The sequence below is a fragment of the Pimephales promelas genome, chromosome 3 (genome assembly GCF_988280905.1).
Source record: "Pimephales promelas chromosome 3, fPimPro1.hap1.1, whole genome shotgun sequence".
Classification (NCBI taxonomy): domain Eukaryota; kingdom Metazoa; phylum Chordata; class Actinopteri; order Cypriniformes; family Leuciscidae; genus Pimephales; species Pimephales promelas.
In genome coordinates this window covers 24,237,537-24,255,704 of record NC_142771.1, presented here as the reverse complement: position 1 = coordinate 24,255,704, position 18,168 = coordinate 24,237,537, and the positions used below count along the sequence as shown (strand labels likewise).

The window sequence follows — 18,168 nt, the reverse complement described above, 5'->3', positions numbered from 1 at the left end:
GAATTTATCCTGAACCAACTATGGTATTTTGTCCAAACTGTGCAATTATAAACAACTGACATTGGTCATAAATTAACTCACCAGACTATACAATTAGATTGTTGCTTTTAATGTGTGAATAAATATATAAATAAACAAAAAAAAAATTCAAGCATTGAACAGAGGCATTATGACTGGCAGAACAAAGCCAATCATAGCAGCACATTTTCATGACCCTATTTGAGTATAGCATGCTTAGAACAGAGCAATCAGTTCATTCAGGAAGTGTCTTTTGGAATAACAGTGTTTGTCCTCCTGATGTAGTTCTCACAGTGTGGAACACATGAGACAAGAATACTTATACTGTAAATGTGATGCATAGCTTGTCAATGCATGTTTTCTGAAACACAGACTCAATAAGTGAGTGAAAGAATAAGGGTCTAAGTAGAAACCATCATGCCATTCAGTTCATCAATAATCCTACAGCAAAAGACACAGCGTGCTATTTGGACCCTCTAGGCAATTGTTAAAACTCTCTTCTGTGCTAACAGACACAAACATACACACACACACACACACACACACATACACAGCATATCACAGGGTGCAGGTTCCACATAAGAATACAATAGAGAATAAGACTCAAGACAGACCAGATGCACTATGTAGTCTTTCCCTCTGGATGGCCAGGGAAAATAGTATATTTGAGGTCTACATGTTTTGAGATCGTTCCACTAACATAAATATCTAAGGGTAGTCTACACTGATCTCCCCAGGGTCTTCTGTCATCCTACAGGAGCAGAACGGGTGGGAGAATGGATCAGCAGGCCAGTCAGAATTTAAGACTGGTTAACCCCTGGACTCCAAAGACCTGACGGTGAAAAGACGATGATGGGGAAATGTTAAATCACAGATAGTTCTATATACAGAAAAACAAGTTCACACAGAACATCTTTTTGCATTCAACTCGCTACTTTTCCATAATTGTTCTATGTAAATGTGCTTGACGTCATGTTTGACTGTTGCACTTGTGTCTTTTGCAGCTTCTCGCACATGACACGCTGTTCTAAAATGATCAAAATAGAAGAGTTATTTTAAATTGTAATCATATTTCACAATATTACTGTTTTTACTGTAATATTTATCAAATAAATGAGCATCAAAGCAGAACATTAGCTTATTTCTAAAGAAACAAGAATCTCCTCTGATTACTAATCGGCTGAGAGAAGATGAGAAAAAGGAAAGAACCACAGGGGAAAGAAAGGAAAGGAAAAGAAAGTGATGAAGTCGCACTCACGAGTAGCTGGTATGTTGCTGGCGTCTCCTGGCACTTCTCATCTTCTCAAACCTGGCTTCCATCTCTTCTAGGACTTTAGGCGTGTAACGCACCACCAGCTTCACTGAACCCTGAGCTGCCTTTAGCAGCTCTACAGCTTTCTCATGGTGTTCTCCCTCCACACTCTACACACAATGATAAATAAATGAAGGACATTTTGAAGTCTGCAAGCATGTTAACATGTTATTGTGGCAAACCACAGCTTTTGAAATCAAAGCCATGGTCACACATGCAAAAATATAGTTGCTAAATTACCACTCCATTAACAGAGAGCAGCTGATCTCCTCTCTTCAGACCACCCTGTCGGTCAGCAACACCTCCTGGGATGACCCTGGAGATGTAGATGGGAGAGTTTTGTTCTTTTCCCCCCATGATGTTGAACCCGAGCCCCTCGTCTGTTTTAGGGAGTTCAACCACTCGTGGGTGTGCATGGCCTTCACTGGCTGCGAACGCTGCTACTGTGGCCTGGGGTGGAAAAAAGAGATCAAATAAATGTTTCCTTCAGTGTACAACAATCATTCTTGATTAACTTTAGTGGCAGTTTTTGGTAAAAAGTTACCTTGGCAGTGGCTTGTGCTCGGACCTCGGGCCCACCTATAATGTCCAACGTATCATAAAGCTGCTCGTAGACCTAAAAGAGGGCCAGTCATGACATTTCAACCACTGCGAGAAAGTATTTTGTAGTTTACAGTGAGTTTGTAAAACGTAATAATGAATAATAACAAAATACTCTTTTATACCTGAAATTGATTGATATTTCCATGTGCATACATTATGGGATGTACACAGACTACTGATGTTTAAATATTTTATAATGATTGTTGATGAGTTCATAAGGGTTAATCATGTACAATCAGTTGGTCTCAATTGCAAAATAAACCCCTAAAGTATGCCACAAACCTTTCTGCTTCACAACAGGATCTTGATCATTCAGTGAGCGCTTATTTTGTGACAATGACCATGTGACTGTTCTTTATCTTTCTTATAACATGGCTGTTGATTACCAAATAAATAAATGTACATTAAATATTGATTTTAGCTTTAATTATATAAAAGGAAATATATATCACGGTGATATGAGAGACACGACAGCTACACTGCGATGCCATGAAAGAGCCATTTTTGGCTCCCCAAACAACCTTTCAACCAAAGGTTCAGTTAAAGGAACCAATTTTGTGGAATGGAAAGGTTACATGAATGTTAAAGGGTAACTAAACCCCTGGTCAGAGCCTGACTCCACCCACTGGCAATATTTGAAAAATGCTGAAAAATTGGGCAGACCCCAGCGGAGATAGAGGGGACGAAATAGATGCTAAAACACTCTATCCTGATCGTTTTCAATACTCGCAATTCCAACTCCTGACTGGTTTTGAGGAAACAAGCTGGTTTTTATACTGCCAAAGGGCGTAGCTCGTACCAAGAGCGTGGTGAGCTGAAACCTGCGTAAGTCACAAAGTGCGGAACATCCAATAGGAAAATTCTACTGCAGTAGCCACCGTTCAACCAAAAGAGGGCAGCACTAAGACGTTTTTACACCATACATTGTAGAAATAAAACACTTTATACACAAATGTCAAACAAGATACTCAAATCAATGACTGGTATTAATAAAGATCCATGCTTACAGATCATTGACTAAAAAAAGTTGGTTTAGGGTTTGGTTACTCTTTATGGTGCCGTACAATGGTCAATTACTGGTACACAGTTTAGTGTTCTTAGAAGAAAATTTGATATAGTACCATTTTTGAACAATCAGAATCAAGAGCCATGTAAGTTTTATCAGTTAATTCCAATGTAAAATTAGGGAAGTAGAAGGCTAATTTTCAAACCAATGCAGGCATCCAGATCAAAACCTTGTCTTCCTATAAGACATTTCTCTCTCAGCTACGCAAAGAGCAGGACATCAGAACTCCTGGCATAAGCACCGATTACCGCAGGTCAAGGAGTGAGACATGGAGGCTGAAGTGAGATGTAGTCTCAAAGAGACAGGAAAGTGAGTCATTCAGGAGGAGGAACAGTGCAGCACAATACTTTCTACGAGAAACAACCATATATGTGTGGGGGTGGAAAAGGACAAAATCCTGTGTTATGTGGTGATAATTTCTACATTTCAAACCTTCGTTTTAACCTAACTGCTTATGTCCCATAAGTGTTCTGTGAAATCAGCACAAAATAAAAGGTAAAAATTTAGTAAACATTTCTCACTGTTTTTAATGAAGGCAATTTGTTCCAACTGAAAGCAAAAGAATCCAAGAAACAGTTATTAATAGAAGCAAATTCAGAGAGTCAAGCGTCCTCATGTTTGAAGGACTGAAGTAGCCTTTACCTCTCTGATGGCAGCACAGAACTTGCTCTGTAGAACTCTCTGTAGAGCCTGAAGTTTGGGAGGAGGAAGCTCACCGCTTCTTTGAAGCCTGTCCAACAGTTCTATCACCCTGCACACATCTGGAGAGAAATAAACCATTACAGAAATATACATTAAAAAAACAACTTGCCAACAAAGATAACCTGGGATTGAAAGCTTTGTCATGAAAAGTTTTGGTTATTATAAAAACTACTAATCTGCTGATTTTTTTTTTTCTAAAGCACCATCCATATGTTAAAGTAATGATGCTTTAAACTCTTCAGACCTGATTGTTTTTCACCGAGCAAAAAATGGGCATTTCTTGATGTATTTGTGTGTACTTGCTGGTTTTGATAAATATATGATCGTGTTATATAGTATCAAGGCATCAGTGTATGTGGAGTGCATGTGTGTTGCTGTGTATTCACTCATTTCACATTTGCTATTGTTGTTTTTCACTAAAACTAATGAAAAACTGAAAGACAGTTTATGTTTACAACATTGACATCATAAATTCATATGAATGAAATAAATTCATTTTATTAACCCCCAATACCCATTCCGATAGACATTAAAACAATCCTGTGTTCTAACAGCTCTGAAGAATCTTCAAATTAACTATTTATACTGAATATTATCACTTGATTAAGATTATAACAAGTGCAAGCCAATGATGCTCCTCCACCTCCTGCCAAGCAGGTCTTATGTGATGCCTGAATTTCAATCATATTAAAGGGTTAGTTCACCCAAAAATGAAAATTACATCATTACTTACTCACCCTCAAGTAATTCCACACCCATAAGACTTTCACCCTCACAGCACAAATGAAGATATTGTTGATGAAATCAGAAATCAATTCATTCCCTTCATAGACAGCTACACAACTACCACTTCAAAAAGGTCCTAAGTAATCATGAAAAGAAACCATATGAACAGTTTAGTCCAAATTTTCTGAAGAGACTTGATCACTTTATATGAACAACGTATGGAATTTAGGCGTTTATTCGTATAAATATTTGTTTGAAAGAATGAAGGTCTCATAGGTTTAGAAGGACATGAGGGTGAGTAGCTAATTATGACAGACTTTTTTTTTTTTGTGAACTAACCCTAAGTTATGGGTCATTCTTTCCTTGATTGGTTGATCAGGGACCAATCAGTGACCAGGCAGTACTAAAAAAAATGTATTGGTTTGAACCAAAAACCATGTGATGTCCATTCCAGTGGTCGCAGGTGATGAAGGGGTTAAGGGCAGTTTATAATAAAATGATTAAAGACGCCCGCGGTCTATAGCGTACGACTGCATTCTCAACGGTGGAAGACGTAGCACAGAAAAGAGAACATTCACCCGTATATAACGCAAACATGGACACGGATGACGGATGCAATTAAGTTAGATCAGGGAATTACTCTCTATGTGCTTCCACGTTCCCAGATGTATCATTTACCTGTAAATGTATCGGTTTTATTGAATGAATTAAGCAAAAAACAAACTACTACACTGATTCATTCACATTATTTGAACGAAATGCTCCGCTCGTCACTAATACTGCCTGCTTAACAGACACAAGACCCTGCCAGTTCATTGGCTAATCTATCTGCCATTTTCCAAATGCTAACGTTAAACGTTGGTCTGATATAATACATACATAGGACCAATTAAACTACCTCTTTCCAAGCAGAGTGGTTCTGTCATCGCCGCCATGTCCACATCTTTCCCCGTATGATAATACGATGACATCATGAAGATCGTCTGCTGCAGTGGAGGACTGAAGCGTTCACAAGTAGAATTGTAATCAACTAGAAGATATCGATTTGGATCAAAATGAACGGATTTTCAATTGTAAGAATCAAACGTATTTACTGCAGCTCCAGTGAAAGCATATAGATGCTGCCTTCAGCTAATGAGGATAGAGAAGCGCGAAGAGTGTGCACTCGATTCGTCCTAGGCAGCCGCTTACTGAATGACGCAATACAACACGTCAGAGCAAGAGGCGCAAGTTCAATACCGTTTGTAAGACAAGGAATCAAGAACTCGATGTGTCAATAAAAAATGATTTATTCAAGGATGAAAGGCAGAACCAATACAACCAGAGATAAGCAAAAAAGAAAAAAAATAAGAGCGCTTTTTGTGAACCCATAGCAAACATTCTTTAAAAAACACAATTGTGTACTTTTTTCCTGTAATTGTTCCTACAGTAAAATTAGGGGCCACTGTACGATTTGCAAACGATCAATATTAGACCAAATATATAATAAAAATGTACAAGACAAAAAAAAGAGACCACTAAAGAGAAACTGGGGGGAGGTGAGGACTAATGTAAAAGAAACAATGTACAGACACATTTTAAACCATCAATTACCCATCCCTTACTGATACTACACCGTAAAAGATACAGTACTTCAGTCAAGAGACTTTATCCCAGCAACACGGTCAATTGATACTTAGTTGGTTATAACAGGGATTTCAAATGCATCATAAGGCTAGTTATTAGGTGAAGTTTTATGCAAACAAATCCCCAGATATAATTTAAACAGGCTAAAAAAAAAATCAGTTCAGCTACATAATCTTTTTATTAAACAAAAGTACGCTTCTTACCAGGGAGACACTAAGCTCTCTCAGCGATAGCTGTTGGTGGTACAGTGTAATACTCACACACTGGACATAGTGCAAGCATAGGAGGGTGTGTAGGCATTAAATAACGGTTGAGGATATTTGGGAATCAAATCAACATTGCAACTGGATAACCTTGGATCATTCACACAACAGTGGCACTCTCAGTACCCATCACCCTGGGCCTCCATCCTGTACCCATTCTCATTGGAGGCATAGCCCTCTCCTGACTGGATGGAATCCTGATCCATCATCATCATCCTCATCCCATCCTGTGAACCTTCTTCTGATTGTGGTGGCACTTGCTCTTCACCCCCATCACCTCCATTACCCAAACCCTCTTGATCTCCTGAGGAGGATACATGTCTATCTTCCCGCCGGTCCCCACGGTCCCGATCACCTCGGTCCCGTTTGTGTTCACGATCTCTATCCCTATCTCGCCTTCTCTCCCGATCCCTGTCTCTATCTTTATCTCTATGGCTACGCTTCCTATCACGGTCTCTTTCCCGGTCTTTGTCTCGATCCCTCCCTCTCTCTTCTCCTTCAGGCCCTCCCTCCTCACCTCGCCCTGGTTCACCACCCAAGGGGTCCTCCATTCCCCGTTCTCCCCCTTCTGGAATCATTCCGTCAGCTAGCCCACCCATGCCTTCCTCTCCTCCTTCTGCACCCTTGCCTCTTTCCCTATCTCTCTTTCTATCCCTGCTCCTGCTTCTCCTTTTGCGGTCTCTTTCTCTATCCCGGTCTCTACTCCTCTCTCGGCTGCCTCCAACGGCACCTCTGTCTCTTTCTCTTTCTCGGCGTCGACTGCTGCCCCCAGTCTCCTCCCCCGGAACCACAAGAGCCCTCTCACGCTCCCGAGATCTGGTGTGTCTGCGTCTCTCTCGGGATCGAGAGCGGCGACGCTCTCCGCGCTCTCCACGCTCCTTGTCTCGGTCACGACTGCGTTCCCTGCGTTCGCCACGATCCCGATCACGGTCACTGCAGGATAATAGACAATAGGGTTAAGGGCTGAAAGGTACCCATCTAAAATCAAAATTATGCTCCAGACAACTTGCCTTCCAATTGGTCGGTCATCATAACGGGAGGTGTCATCTCTGCCAGAGTGCTTGATGTTGACATCTGCTCCCCCTCGCCTTGTACCCCCAAGACCTCCACCTGGATAATAAAATGCATATATATTGGTGTGAAGTATAAACACACTTGCTATCCCAACCATACCATCTTTACCAGGGGTGGGCAACTCTGGAACTCAAGATTGATTGTCATGCAGAGTTTTATCAACCCTAAAACAAACACTCCTGAACAAGCTAATCAAGGTCTTTTGGATAACTAGAAAGATTCAGACAAGTATGTTGAGGCAGGCTACAGGACATTGGTCCTCCAGAAAAAGCATTGGACACCTCTGGCCTGGAAAAAAAAACCATTGAAGTGCTTACCAAGTCGTCTGGGGTGCCATCCTTTGACCGTTCTTCCTCTTTCAACATCAACAAGTACTCTACGTCCATCAATCTTTTTGCCATCCGCATGCTTGTAGGCAGCTAGTAGAGTTGACAGACGAGCAATAGAAAAGGGGAGATTGAGGAATGAAGAGAATAAGGAGTACAAAGAAAGAAAGAGATGGACAATGAGAAATCAAGAACACACACAACAGTATTTCCTACTACATACCTTGAATTTGGGATGAACTCCGTTAAAAACATTAAGCTATTTGAAGACACACGCTTACCTCCGAATGGATAAGACACCAGGAATGAGATAAACTGACAATGCTGCTATGAGCTAAAAAAAAAAAAAAAAGCTTTCTTCTACCTTAGTTAATGATAACGCGCATGGATTGAGTCACGCATTAACAAATCACAAAAAATATTGCCTTTATTTATAATAAAAAAAAAAAAAACGCATTTAGTAATTTTTGAAGTTCTTGATTTGGATTATAGATTTAAGCAGATTTTCCAGACTACATTTCTTAAAATAATTCCAAAGCACAATAATGCTTTTATAAGAAATACCCTGTATGAAAGGAATTCATGATCCATATGCTAATTTCAAAAATTAACACAAACTAAACTGAATATTGCAAGTTGCAGAATATTATCCCAAATACCTTAAATTTAACTGTAACGCATCACGGAACATTACAGTGGCATCTAAATTCTCAGTATTGAAGATAAAAACTCCAGATAACACTTAAGCTGGACGCACAAGGTACAATTTTTGATGCTGTGCGATCTCACAGGCGATTTATCATCTCAGGACTCAGGAGAAGTCACTTGGAAATTGCTGATGCTCGTATTGACGCGGCTCACATTAAGTGAGGAATTACGAGCAGAGAACACTACGAGCACCTCCTGAAACCCTGATAATGTTTTTTTAAACACTCAACAATTGGGTGAGTCAGCCCAATTTTTCCTTATGTATAGGCTGTCCCCTATTGCCAAATCATACACAATTGTATCACATAGGCTAGATCTATCAATATTATAGCCCAGTTGAAGCAACCCTAGAGGAAATGCATTCAACAAAAACTGGAATGTATTTTTGTTTGTCAAAGGAATGGCCATGCTGTCCTTTGCTTTTCACCAAATCATTTGCACATTCGTCTTTATTTTTGGTGTTTTTTTCTATCTGAAGGTATATCAGCAACATGCTCCAGAATCTCTGTGTCAAGCATGAAAGATCATATGATTGCCGCCAGCTCACAGTGCAGTCGTGCAGTGTACCAATTACTTTGACATAATTATCAGGTTAACTCGTAACGTGCAATGGCGCACAACCCCCTGAGTGTCTGAACTCTTGCAGTGTATCCCTGTCTTTAGCGTTTAAAGACAATAAATCGTGTGCTTCCTAAAAACTATGTAATATTCAGGCAAAATGCCATCTCTCTGGTATTCAGAAAGAAATATGAAAGAACATTTAAGTGCTATGGTAAACATTAAAAAGTAAGGCAGTTCTAACAGTGCAATGTGGATCGCAAAAACTAAAGCATTGAACTCAACAGCTTGGGCAACTAATTATCTCCAAATTAAGTGTGATCCACATTAAACTGCCCATTAACACAATTTTATTCTCATTAAATCTTGATAGAAAGCCACAAGAAAAAAAAGGCACTTAGTGAATACAGTTACACTAAAAGCCACTATCCATTCTCCAAAATCTCTCAAACATTCATTCACACTCATACAGAATTTCTATGAACATTAGCACCATTTGCGCACACATCACGGTAGACCAAAGGGGAGGCGAAAAAAAAAAAGGCAGAGCTTTACTTCTAGCTTCTATACATTATAAATAATGGGTATGCTAGAAGTACAGCTTTTAATAAAGTTACACAATTCCCACACACTTCAATATGGCCAATACCCTTAGGTCTTTTCCTTCTGCTGGTCTAAAATAAGTCTAAGCCCTTAAGTATTTAGTCATATCCCAGTCTTACCACATTACCTGGAGATGCTATCTTACCATAATACCTGGCCAAGGATGAAGTCCTTGATGGAACACCCCACGGAAACGTAGCCTGGCGACTCCAGCAGTCTCGAATCAAAACGTCTTTCAGTACATTTGATATAATTTTTTTTAAAATCAAAACTGGACAACCTTGAACCAAGGAATTAGGGATCCAATCCATTAACAAGGGATACGATGAAATCCACGAAGCTATTCTGGTCTGCACTGTCGACGGTGTTCGGTTGAAACCCATCATGGGGGTCTTACCATCAAACCCTCAAGTTATTTCGCACACATCTGTCCTGACATCTCATCCAGAGGGCCTTACCAACAACCCTCAGAGTCAGACTACCATACCAAACTAGAGGGGCTTACCAAACACCCTCAGCGCACCTACCCAACAAGAGGGCCTTACCATCCACCCTCATTTAATAGTTAACGGAGGGCCTTACCACAACCCTCACCTACCTAACCAACAAGAGGGGCTTACCAACCACCCTTATATCCATAAAATCTCTCAGACCAGTTTTTCCATTTAGTTTAAATTCTTTACGATTCTACAGGGCCTTGCAAGTCAAAATTTAAAGGAAATGGAATTGGAAAAAAAAAAAACTAGAGTTCAGAAAAGTGCACATTAGGCAACTTAATTGTATAAACATGTCTTAAGTAAAGTATTTTATTTAATTCTTACTTGGTTGTATCCATGTCATTTTTTCAGCCCATTAAGAGCTTGTAAATAGTGGTAAATATTCAGTTTGGACAAAAGGAAAGTCACAGGAAAGGTTGCACCTCCTCACTTAACCTAAATAGACATTTCTGAGGCCTATGGATCAAGTGTCTCACAGAAACTCTGGAAATGAATTTAACCATTGATGCTCTACAAGGTGAGTCCATGGCAATAAGAATCTTTAGATGTAATTGGGTTCCGTGCAGTGATTTAAATATCCAAAGTCCTTAGTTAACCTATTCTATTAAAGCCAACACCACCATTTCAGCAAAAATAGTGCCTACACACTTTGAATTTTTATTTAAATAAGATTGCATTACCAAATAAGTCTTTGTGCCATTTTTTACATTAAAAACCAGTTAAGCTCCTGGCTTTTTTGATATAGTAACACTTGGCAATATAGCAAGTTATGGCAATAACGTGAAACTTGTTCGTCACTACACAAAACAAGAGCAGATCATTTTCTTCTAGTTGTTGCATAGCAACAGTGTTAACTTGCAATCACATTAGCACTAAGTTTTGCAGGTAAAAATATCCACTGTCAAATTGTTAATAGTGTAGCTAAGTCACGATCAAACCAAGCAGCTTTCTGTTTTTCCAACATGCCAAATCTACGTGACCAACTTCAACCCTACGCGAAATCTGCATGGGTAAATCTTCTAACCACCTGAAATGCAAAATTCTACATCACTGGATTACTATTGAAAAGACTGGATTTCCTCTGCAAAACTTCACTTAAACTGTAAACGTAACTGCACTTTTATGGCATGGATTATCCAACCTTGTGGAGAGATTTAGGAGATGAATTTAACTATGTGTGAAAAAAAAGATGCATCTATATTTTAATATCCAACAACGAGATCACCATCCACTTTAACACGGCAATTGTGTGTCGTAATATAACAAACAGGTTCTCTTTACAACAAAGTTCGGTTTCAAGTGTAACCAATACTGCACAGACTAAATCTTGCAGGGTACAACCACATTAGTAGTACAATGGCTTTAATAGAAGAGATTAATGACAGGCTCGCACTCACTAGAACTGGCCCAAGCCACAGTCAATAACAACTGGCAGCCCTATGTTTAGCCCTAAAATGGGGCAGATGAGAAGTGATTTGGTACACCTATCAACTAAAATTAGATGAGGGGTGTAAAGAAATCTTACCCATCATACAAACCCATCATACCAACCATATACTGAGCTGTGGTAGTAGGGTGTAGATGTATCAAAACCATCATCATGATCTGCAAGCCAGCTCTGGCCAATAGCCATCAGAGATAGGCGGCTGCAGTAGCAATGAGAACAACACACAATTAATAGAAAGCATTGACTCGCTCCGCAACACTTCAATCATAAAAGGCCCCTGTGTGTACTGAGGTATAAAAAGCCTTGATATTAACGGCTGTTTGTGCACCAGACATGAACAGGTGTGTAAGTATATGGGTCACCTTTTTCACTACAGACAGTCTTAGCCTTTAGCTTACCATCACCGCTCCGTCCGGAAACACACTGCTATGTCACACAGCCTAAACATTACAGAGATGCCATAGAGTGGCAACATTCATCAGAATGTGTGTTGGGCTAACGCACAGCCACACTCCGCTCTTCACCCACATGTGCTGCACCGTCACACTCACACAGATGCAACACACGCACGGGGTAAAAAAACAGGAATATACTACGAACACAGGTATGATAGGGTTGACACAAGCCATCACACAAGCACACGCACACACAAAATGGAGTTTTATAACATGAGTTACACATTCTCAAATGTTCTGCAAACATTTTTGATTGAAAGGCTAATTCTAAATTTGTGGTGACGCCGGCAGAAAAGAAAAAAAAAATCTAAATAGGTGGACCATAACCAATATCATTTGTTGCTTCAAATAAAAATAGTTCATGAGAAGACAATAAATGCCTTTTTACATTTCAGTATTTCCAAGTAATTTAAGGAGTTTAAAGAAGAATGAAATATCTTGGTTACTCACAGTGCATGTCTCTCTCGTGTTCATATTCAATGAACGCATAGCCTCTTGGTTTTCCAGTTTTCTTGTTATACACAATGTAGATCTAATAAAGGCATAAACATTAAAAGATGAGCCAGTGGGATAAAAATAAAAGGAAAGTGGAGAAATGTACATATTCAACACAACTTACCCGTTTGATAGGACCATAGACTTCAAACTCACGCCGTAGTTTGGACTCTGTGGTGTCATAATTCTGTATAAATAAAACACATAAGATTAACATTTTTTTTAACATAATAAAATCATTTTTATTCTTGTGTACAAGCTCATATAAAAAAAACAAACAAAAAAACTCACAATTCGAGCAACAAACAAGGTCTTAAAAGCATCTCCTTGAGCATTAGTATCATTATGTGGGTCCCCTGTGGAGATACAAGAAATAATTGATAAGCTTTTATAACAATATGCTGCGGCGTTTCACTTCAGTTCAGATACTTACATAGCTTCAGTTCTGTTTCCACCACAACTTGCCTCCTTTCCATCTTCTCTCTCCTCTGGAATTGAAATAATGGACCATATTACATTAATAAAATATTAACACAAACACAATTGCATGCATGCATATATATATACATATAACTAAAACTTAAGACTTCCTCACCTTCCTCTCCAACCGCTCATCCCGCGTCTCTGCTCTTGTTGGTGGTGGAGCATCTCTGGGGTCCTAACGAACAGGAGGTAACAAATAACATTACATACAGTAATTTCCTTCATGCATAGAACAACCGTCTGATGAGAACACTTGATCTATAATCTTTACTGGCAGTCAAAATCTATTAAAATTGTTTAAATAATATAGCATTGCAAAAAAGCACCTCAAAATGCCGGATAAAAGGGGCAATTCCGCAGTAGGGCTGGTTGTGGTGTTTCTCGTGGGGAAGTTTCTCGAGCTGAGTCAGGAAAGGTATCGGGTCCCGCGGGGCAAACAATGCCAGCAGGTTCGGCGGAAGAAACTGAGTCATTGTTCACCTAGAAAACAGAAATTAAAAAGGAATTCAATTAAAATCCAAATAACCCTTAACAGAAACCCCGCATACTTTAAGAAGTTGCGGTGGGTAACGTAAATGATTGAAAAGTTAAGAGGAGATTTCAGTTAACGCTACTAACTTGCAGGATCGATCGACAACACTGCACGGACAAATTAGATGTTGGTAAACTTTAACTGAAAATGTGGCGTCCAAGTATCTTTTAGTATCTATATCAATAAGGAAACACACCCCTAAACGAGGTTTTAAACTTTAGCAGCTAGCAGTAACAGCTAGCTCGGCTAGCTTCGGGCAAACAAACACCCCTACATTTGCTTTACATAAATGACTGGTTTAATTAGCTTCTTCATTATTAGATATGTAATATACAAATAAACAAACCGTAAAGAATCACATAAATTAATCCAAGTGCACGTTTTGTTGCACGCGTGTAAAGCAAAGATCAATCCTGGTTAGGGTCAGCCGCTCTAGCGTTACTAATTTAAGTCGAAAGATGTAAGATCGCCAACATTTCCAAGGGCGGCCTCCAATAGCGAGTTACCTCAAATTCTCATTCGGTTCCGACGAAACCTCCGATTTTTGACCAATAACCTCGGCGCGTTTCTCTGAGGAATTTTCGTGCATGAATTTCTTAAATCCCTTGAACGTTTTTCTGTATTTCGGTCCACACGACAATACCCAACGTGTTCTCTCACCAAGCTGAACGAGCTGTTCCTTTCTTAAAATGGCGCGAGGCCGTAAACCACTGTGGTATTTTACGACGCTTTAGCCCGGTCTACTGGTACTTTACGACAGGGGCGTGGTTAAGTGTTGCAAAATAAATGGATTCAAAGCACTTCTATCTATCTATCTATCTATCTATCTATCTATCTATCTATCTATCTATCTATCTATCTATCTATCTATCTATCTATCTATCTATCTATCTATCTATCTATCTATCTATCAGTAATGTTTAGCTGCAATATGGATTTGTTGAATAATTTGTTTTGTATAGTGGCATGTTTTGTATTTCATGATTCAAGTGATATTTTTTTTTATATCTCAAACAAAAGGAAACCAAAAGAAATAATAATCTAATGTGTGCAAAGAGGGCATAATATACATATCACATCAATATACTGCATCACAATAATATCATATTTTTAGATTTTACACATATGTAGGTCCAATTGGCATTAAGCGTGTCTGAAACCTCTGGTGTAAAGAATAGTACAGTTCAGTATTAAATGTTATTGTTTGTGTCAGAAAAGCGAGTTGCCATACATTTTGTTATATACATTCTCGATAACAATAAAATATGAACTTTATTAATTAAAATGTGACTATTTTTATGTATGAAATGTTATTTAACAGCAGCAGTAAGACCATCTCTGATTCACTGTTGATCCCATTCCCAAACACAAGAGGCACTATAACTGAAGTTCTTCATATTATTCTGTGGTTAATGTAGTTAAAGCATAGAGTTAAAGATGGCGGAGTCAGAAGAGTCTAAAACAATATGCAAGTTTCTTTTTAAGAAATCAAATAAGAAATTTTCTGCACGGAAAAGAAATGCAAGCGATAGCGATAAAGGTATTTTGTGCTGATTTCCCCCTCCGTGCTCGGTAATGCATGTATTGATTAATCAGTTTTTCATAATATAGTTTAAGCTGTCTGTTCGGTCAACGTAATTCTGATTACAACCAAGTAACTGATGTATCAGTTTTTGTGTGTTCATCAGACAGAAGTAGCGGCGAGGAGGGCAGTGCTGTGGTCAGAAAGAAGAAAGCTGCTATCACTAACCCCATGATTCAGAAAGTATGTCGGTGTTTAAAATGTTTAATGAAATCTGCATTATTTTAGTCTTTTGCGAAGTTGTTGTTTACTCTGAAGCCATAACCGCGAGTTAAATACTGCTCATCCCACCTTATAGACAAAGAAAGTGGAGAGGGAAGCAGTCTCATCAAGTGAAAGTGAAGAGGATAAAGAAGTCAAGAGTGTCACTGTCGCGTACAAGTCCACCCGGTCAGCGGTGAGTCTGTCAGATATTTACATCTGGGGCTTTCTTATGATTTATAGCAAACCATTAAGAATGCAGTTTATTTATTTGATTTGTGTGTGTGTTTGTGTTGCAGAAACCAGAGGGACCAGATGACATGGGGGCCACTGCTGTCTATGAGTTAGACACAGAGAGGGACAAAGATGCTCAGGCAATCTTTGAGCGCAGCCAGAAGATTCAAGAGGTACGAGGGATTAGATTAATATATAATATAAATATATATATATATATTCATACAAAAACAAAGAGGTATGGTTTGATATCTAATAACAGATTATTTGTACAGCTATTTTTACATTACAGATTTCTTCAAAGCAGGTTTACAGCAGTAGATAGAAAACAGCATCTGCACTGCATTGTCATATGAGAATTCATTACTTTCAGTTGTTATTATTATTACACCTATTTCAGCTCTACAGAAGAATCAAATCAGTTCAGTTTTTGTGACCTCATTCAAAAAAATTTAACACAGCAGAATTGATACATTTTATTGAACAGTAATTGTCTAAATAAATAATTGAATAAATATATAAGAAATAAAAAATTGATATTGTTTGGGTTGGCACAGTCTGCTAATTTAGTGGCATGTCTGTATTTTATTTATAGGAGTTGACTGGTAAAGATGATGATAAGATTTATCGTGGCATCAACAACTACCATAAATACATCAAGCCCAAAGATTCCACCATGGGCAACGCCTCCTCTGGTATGGTCAGGTAAGTCAGTAGTCAGTCAGTCAGTCAGTAAGTGCTGGTCAAACAAGCAGCTGGTCTTGTTTGCTGTGACTAAATATGCCGACACACAACTTTTAACTGATCCATAATGTCTTGTATGTGATAGGAAAGGGCCAATCAGAGCTCCTGAGCACCTCAGGGCCACAGTCCGGTGGGATTACCAGCCTGACATTTGTAAAGACTATAAAGAGACGGGCTTCTGTGGATTTGGAGGTTAGTAAGCCACCGGTTTCGTCTGTTTTTGCCTTTCTATTGAGGTTCATGTTAACACTCATGACAAATGTCATTGCAGGAACAAACATGTCTTATTTTATCCTCAGACAGCTGTAAGTTTCTGCATGACCGCTCAGACTACAAGCACGGCTGGCAGATTGAGCGAGAGCTCGAAGAAGGAAGATATGGGGCAAACGGTGAGCCACCTTTAGGTACAGGTCTTAGAAAACATTTCGCTTCTTTTGTTCTGCTTTCTGACGTATTGTTTATCTCGCAGACGATGAGAACTATGAAGTGAGCAGCGACGAGGAAGATCTTCCTTTCAAGTGTTTCATTTGCAGAGAGTCCTTTAAGAACCCCATTATTACAAAGTAAGTGCTACGTCGAGCCATGGCCACTTTGAATTGCAAATGCTGTTCTTATCATGGCAAAAAACACACAATATGATGCTTTTGCCTGAGAGCATCATATCCATATTTTTGTTTGCATGTTGTAGTTACAATTTCTTTGTTTTCCAGGTGCCGGCACTACTTCTGCGAGGCCTGTGCTCTCCAGCACTACCGTAAATCTAAGCGCTGTTATGTTTGTAACCAGCAGACCAATGGCGTCTTCAACCCAGCCAAAGGTGCTTATCTTTTCCATTAATCACAAATGACTAGACAAGGTTTGGTCAATTGGTCATTAACTCAAGCCCTGATTAATTCACTCACTAATGTCATATGTAATATGAAATGGAGAGTAAGGATCTCATTGTTTGGTGTATTTTTCCTCAGAGCTCATGGCTAAGATGCAGAAACAGCAGGCAGCTGCTGACCAGCCTCCTTCTGATGAGGATGACTAGCACCACACATCCCCCCCTTTCTGTTTTCTACTTTAATCATTCAGATTCCAGCTGTGTTGTAAATTTTCAGAACCTTTGAAATAAACGAGCACTCTTTTGTAGAACACTTTTTTTCATGATTCTCAGAAATCTCCCAGGATGAGAACTCGACAATCTGTACGTCGTTCACTAGAGACACACATTATTGGCCAATTTTTTACACCAAGTCAAGAATAAGAACTGAAATGAGATTAATGAAGTCCACACCACAGCTATAATGGTAATGACGCAGAGGAGCAATATCATTGTAATTACTTTCAGAACAATTGTTTTCCAGCTGTGATAATGTTGGAAGACTAAAAAGCTGCCCTCGGGGAGAGGCTGTATTACTCCGAGTTAGTATTAATGATCCTGTGTCGGACCAGCGCACACCTGAGAAGGACGTGAGAGTGTATAGATGTTAAAGACCTGTGTGTTCATGTGTGATTGAGGTAGTGATAGTAGCTTCTTGACGGGATGCCGTCACCATACTTCAGGGAAGTATTGTATTTTTATTGTAAGTATTCAGGGAATTACCTTGAGATACTGTAGTTATTATTATTAACAACTGGAAGTTGTTTAAATTGTCCATGGTGAAGAAGTCAGATTTAGTGGCTTGTATTCGTATTAAGAACTTCTATGACACTCCCTCTTATAAACTGCATAGTATGTAATGAAATCATGATTGCAGATGCTGTTTTTCAAAACAAGTTGTACTGTAATGAACATTCTAAATATAAAAAAAAAAAAAAAATTCTATAACAGCAAACATCATCAATGGCAACATTTATTCCATTTGACCAAGATGTAAATATGCTGAAAAAATACACAGACGGTCCATTGAAGTACTTCCTTCTGTAAC

At 39.0% G+C, this 18,168-nt stretch overlaps 3 protein-coding genes across 3 annotated transcripts; 1 reads left to right on the top strand and 2 right to left on the bottom strand.

Moving 5' to 3' along the window:
• Positions 1-88: 88 nt before the first annotated feature.
• Positions 89-5,627, bottom strand: lin7b (lin-7 homolog B (C. elegans)). Its single transcript, XM_039687820.2, has 6 exons — positions 5,326-5,627; positions 3,642-3,760; positions 1,875-1,946; positions 1,571-1,780; positions 1,277-1,440; positions 89-850 (listed from the first exon to the last, which is right to left on the bottom strand). The coding sequence occupies exons 1-6, from the start codon at positions 5,399-5,401 to the stop codon at positions 829-831; spliced, it is 663 nt and encodes a 220-aa protein (XP_039543754.1). The 5' UTR covers positions 5,402-5,627; the 3' UTR covers positions 89-828.
• A 71-nt stretch (positions 5,628-5,698) lies between these two features.
• On the bottom strand, positions 5,699-14,195 carry snrnp70 (small nuclear ribonucleoprotein 70 (U1)). The gene is made up of 10 exons (XM_039687819.2): positions 14,001-14,195; positions 13,289-13,442; positions 13,075-13,137; positions 12,913-12,967; positions 12,771-12,835; positions 12,604-12,666; positions 12,435-12,516; positions 7,708-7,809; positions 7,327-7,426; positions 5,699-7,249 (listed from the first exon to the last, which is right to left on the bottom strand). Exons 2-10 carry the CDS (start codon positions 13,433-13,435, stop codon positions 6,436-6,438), a joined length of 1,491 nt encoding a protein of 496 aa, XP_039543753.2. The 5' UTR covers positions 13,436-13,442; positions 14,001-14,195; the 3' UTR covers positions 5,699-6,435.
• Positions 14,196-14,888: 693 nt separating this feature from the next.
• On the top strand, positions 14,889-17,394 carry rnf113a (ring finger protein 113A). Its single transcript, XM_039686663.2, has 10 exons — positions 14,889-15,034; positions 15,183-15,259; positions 15,375-15,473; positions 15,577-15,684; positions 16,107-16,216; positions 16,341-16,447; positions 16,555-16,644; positions 16,725-16,818; positions 16,966-17,072; positions 17,221-17,394. The coding sequence occupies exons 1-10, from the start codon at positions 14,932-14,934 to the stop codon at positions 17,286-17,288; spliced, it is 963 nt and encodes a 320-aa protein (XP_039542597.1). The 5' UTR covers positions 14,889-14,931; the 3' UTR covers positions 17,289-17,394.
• The last annotated feature ends 774 nt before the right edge of the window (positions 17,395-18,168 follow it).

Bases quoted from the DNA above. Each gene is read 5' to 3' on its own strand.
- rnf113a (XM_039686663.2), top strand. From the start codon at position 14,932: ATGGCGGAGTCAGAAGAGTCTAAAACAATATGCAAGTTTCTTTTTAAG. The intron at 15,035-15,182 runs GTATTTTGTGCT...TGTGTTCATCAG, and splicing joins TGCAAGCGATAGCGATAAAG to ACAGAAGTAGCGGCGAGGAG. The intron at 15,685-16,106 runs GTACGAGGGATT...TTTTATTTATAG, and splicing joins GCAGCCAGAAGATTCAAGAG to GAGTTGACTGGTAAAGATGA.
- lin7b (XM_039687820.2), bottom strand. From the start codon at position 5,401: ATGATGTCATCGTATTATCATACGGGGAAAGATGTGGACATGGCGGCG. The intron at 1,781-1,874 runs GTAACTTTTTAC...TTTCCACCCCAG, and splicing joins GAGCACAAGCCACTGCCAAG to GCCACAGTAGCAGCGTTCGC. The intron at 1,441-1,570 runs GTAATTTAGCAA...CATTGTGTGTAG, and splicing joins TGCTCTCTGTTAATGGAGTG to AGTGTGGAGGGAGAACACCA.
- snrnp70 (XM_039687819.2), bottom strand. From the start codon at position 13,435: ATGACTCAGTTTCTTCCGCCGAACCTGCTGGCATTGTTTGCCCCGCGG. The intron at 12,667-12,770 runs GTGAGTTTTTTT...TTATTTATACAG, and splicing joins CCTTGTTTGTTGCTCGAATT to AATTATGACACCACAGAGTC. The intron at 7,427-7,707 runs GTAAGCACTTCA...TTTATTATCCAG, and splicing joins ATGGCACCCCAGACGACTTG to GTGGAGGTCTTGGGGGTACA.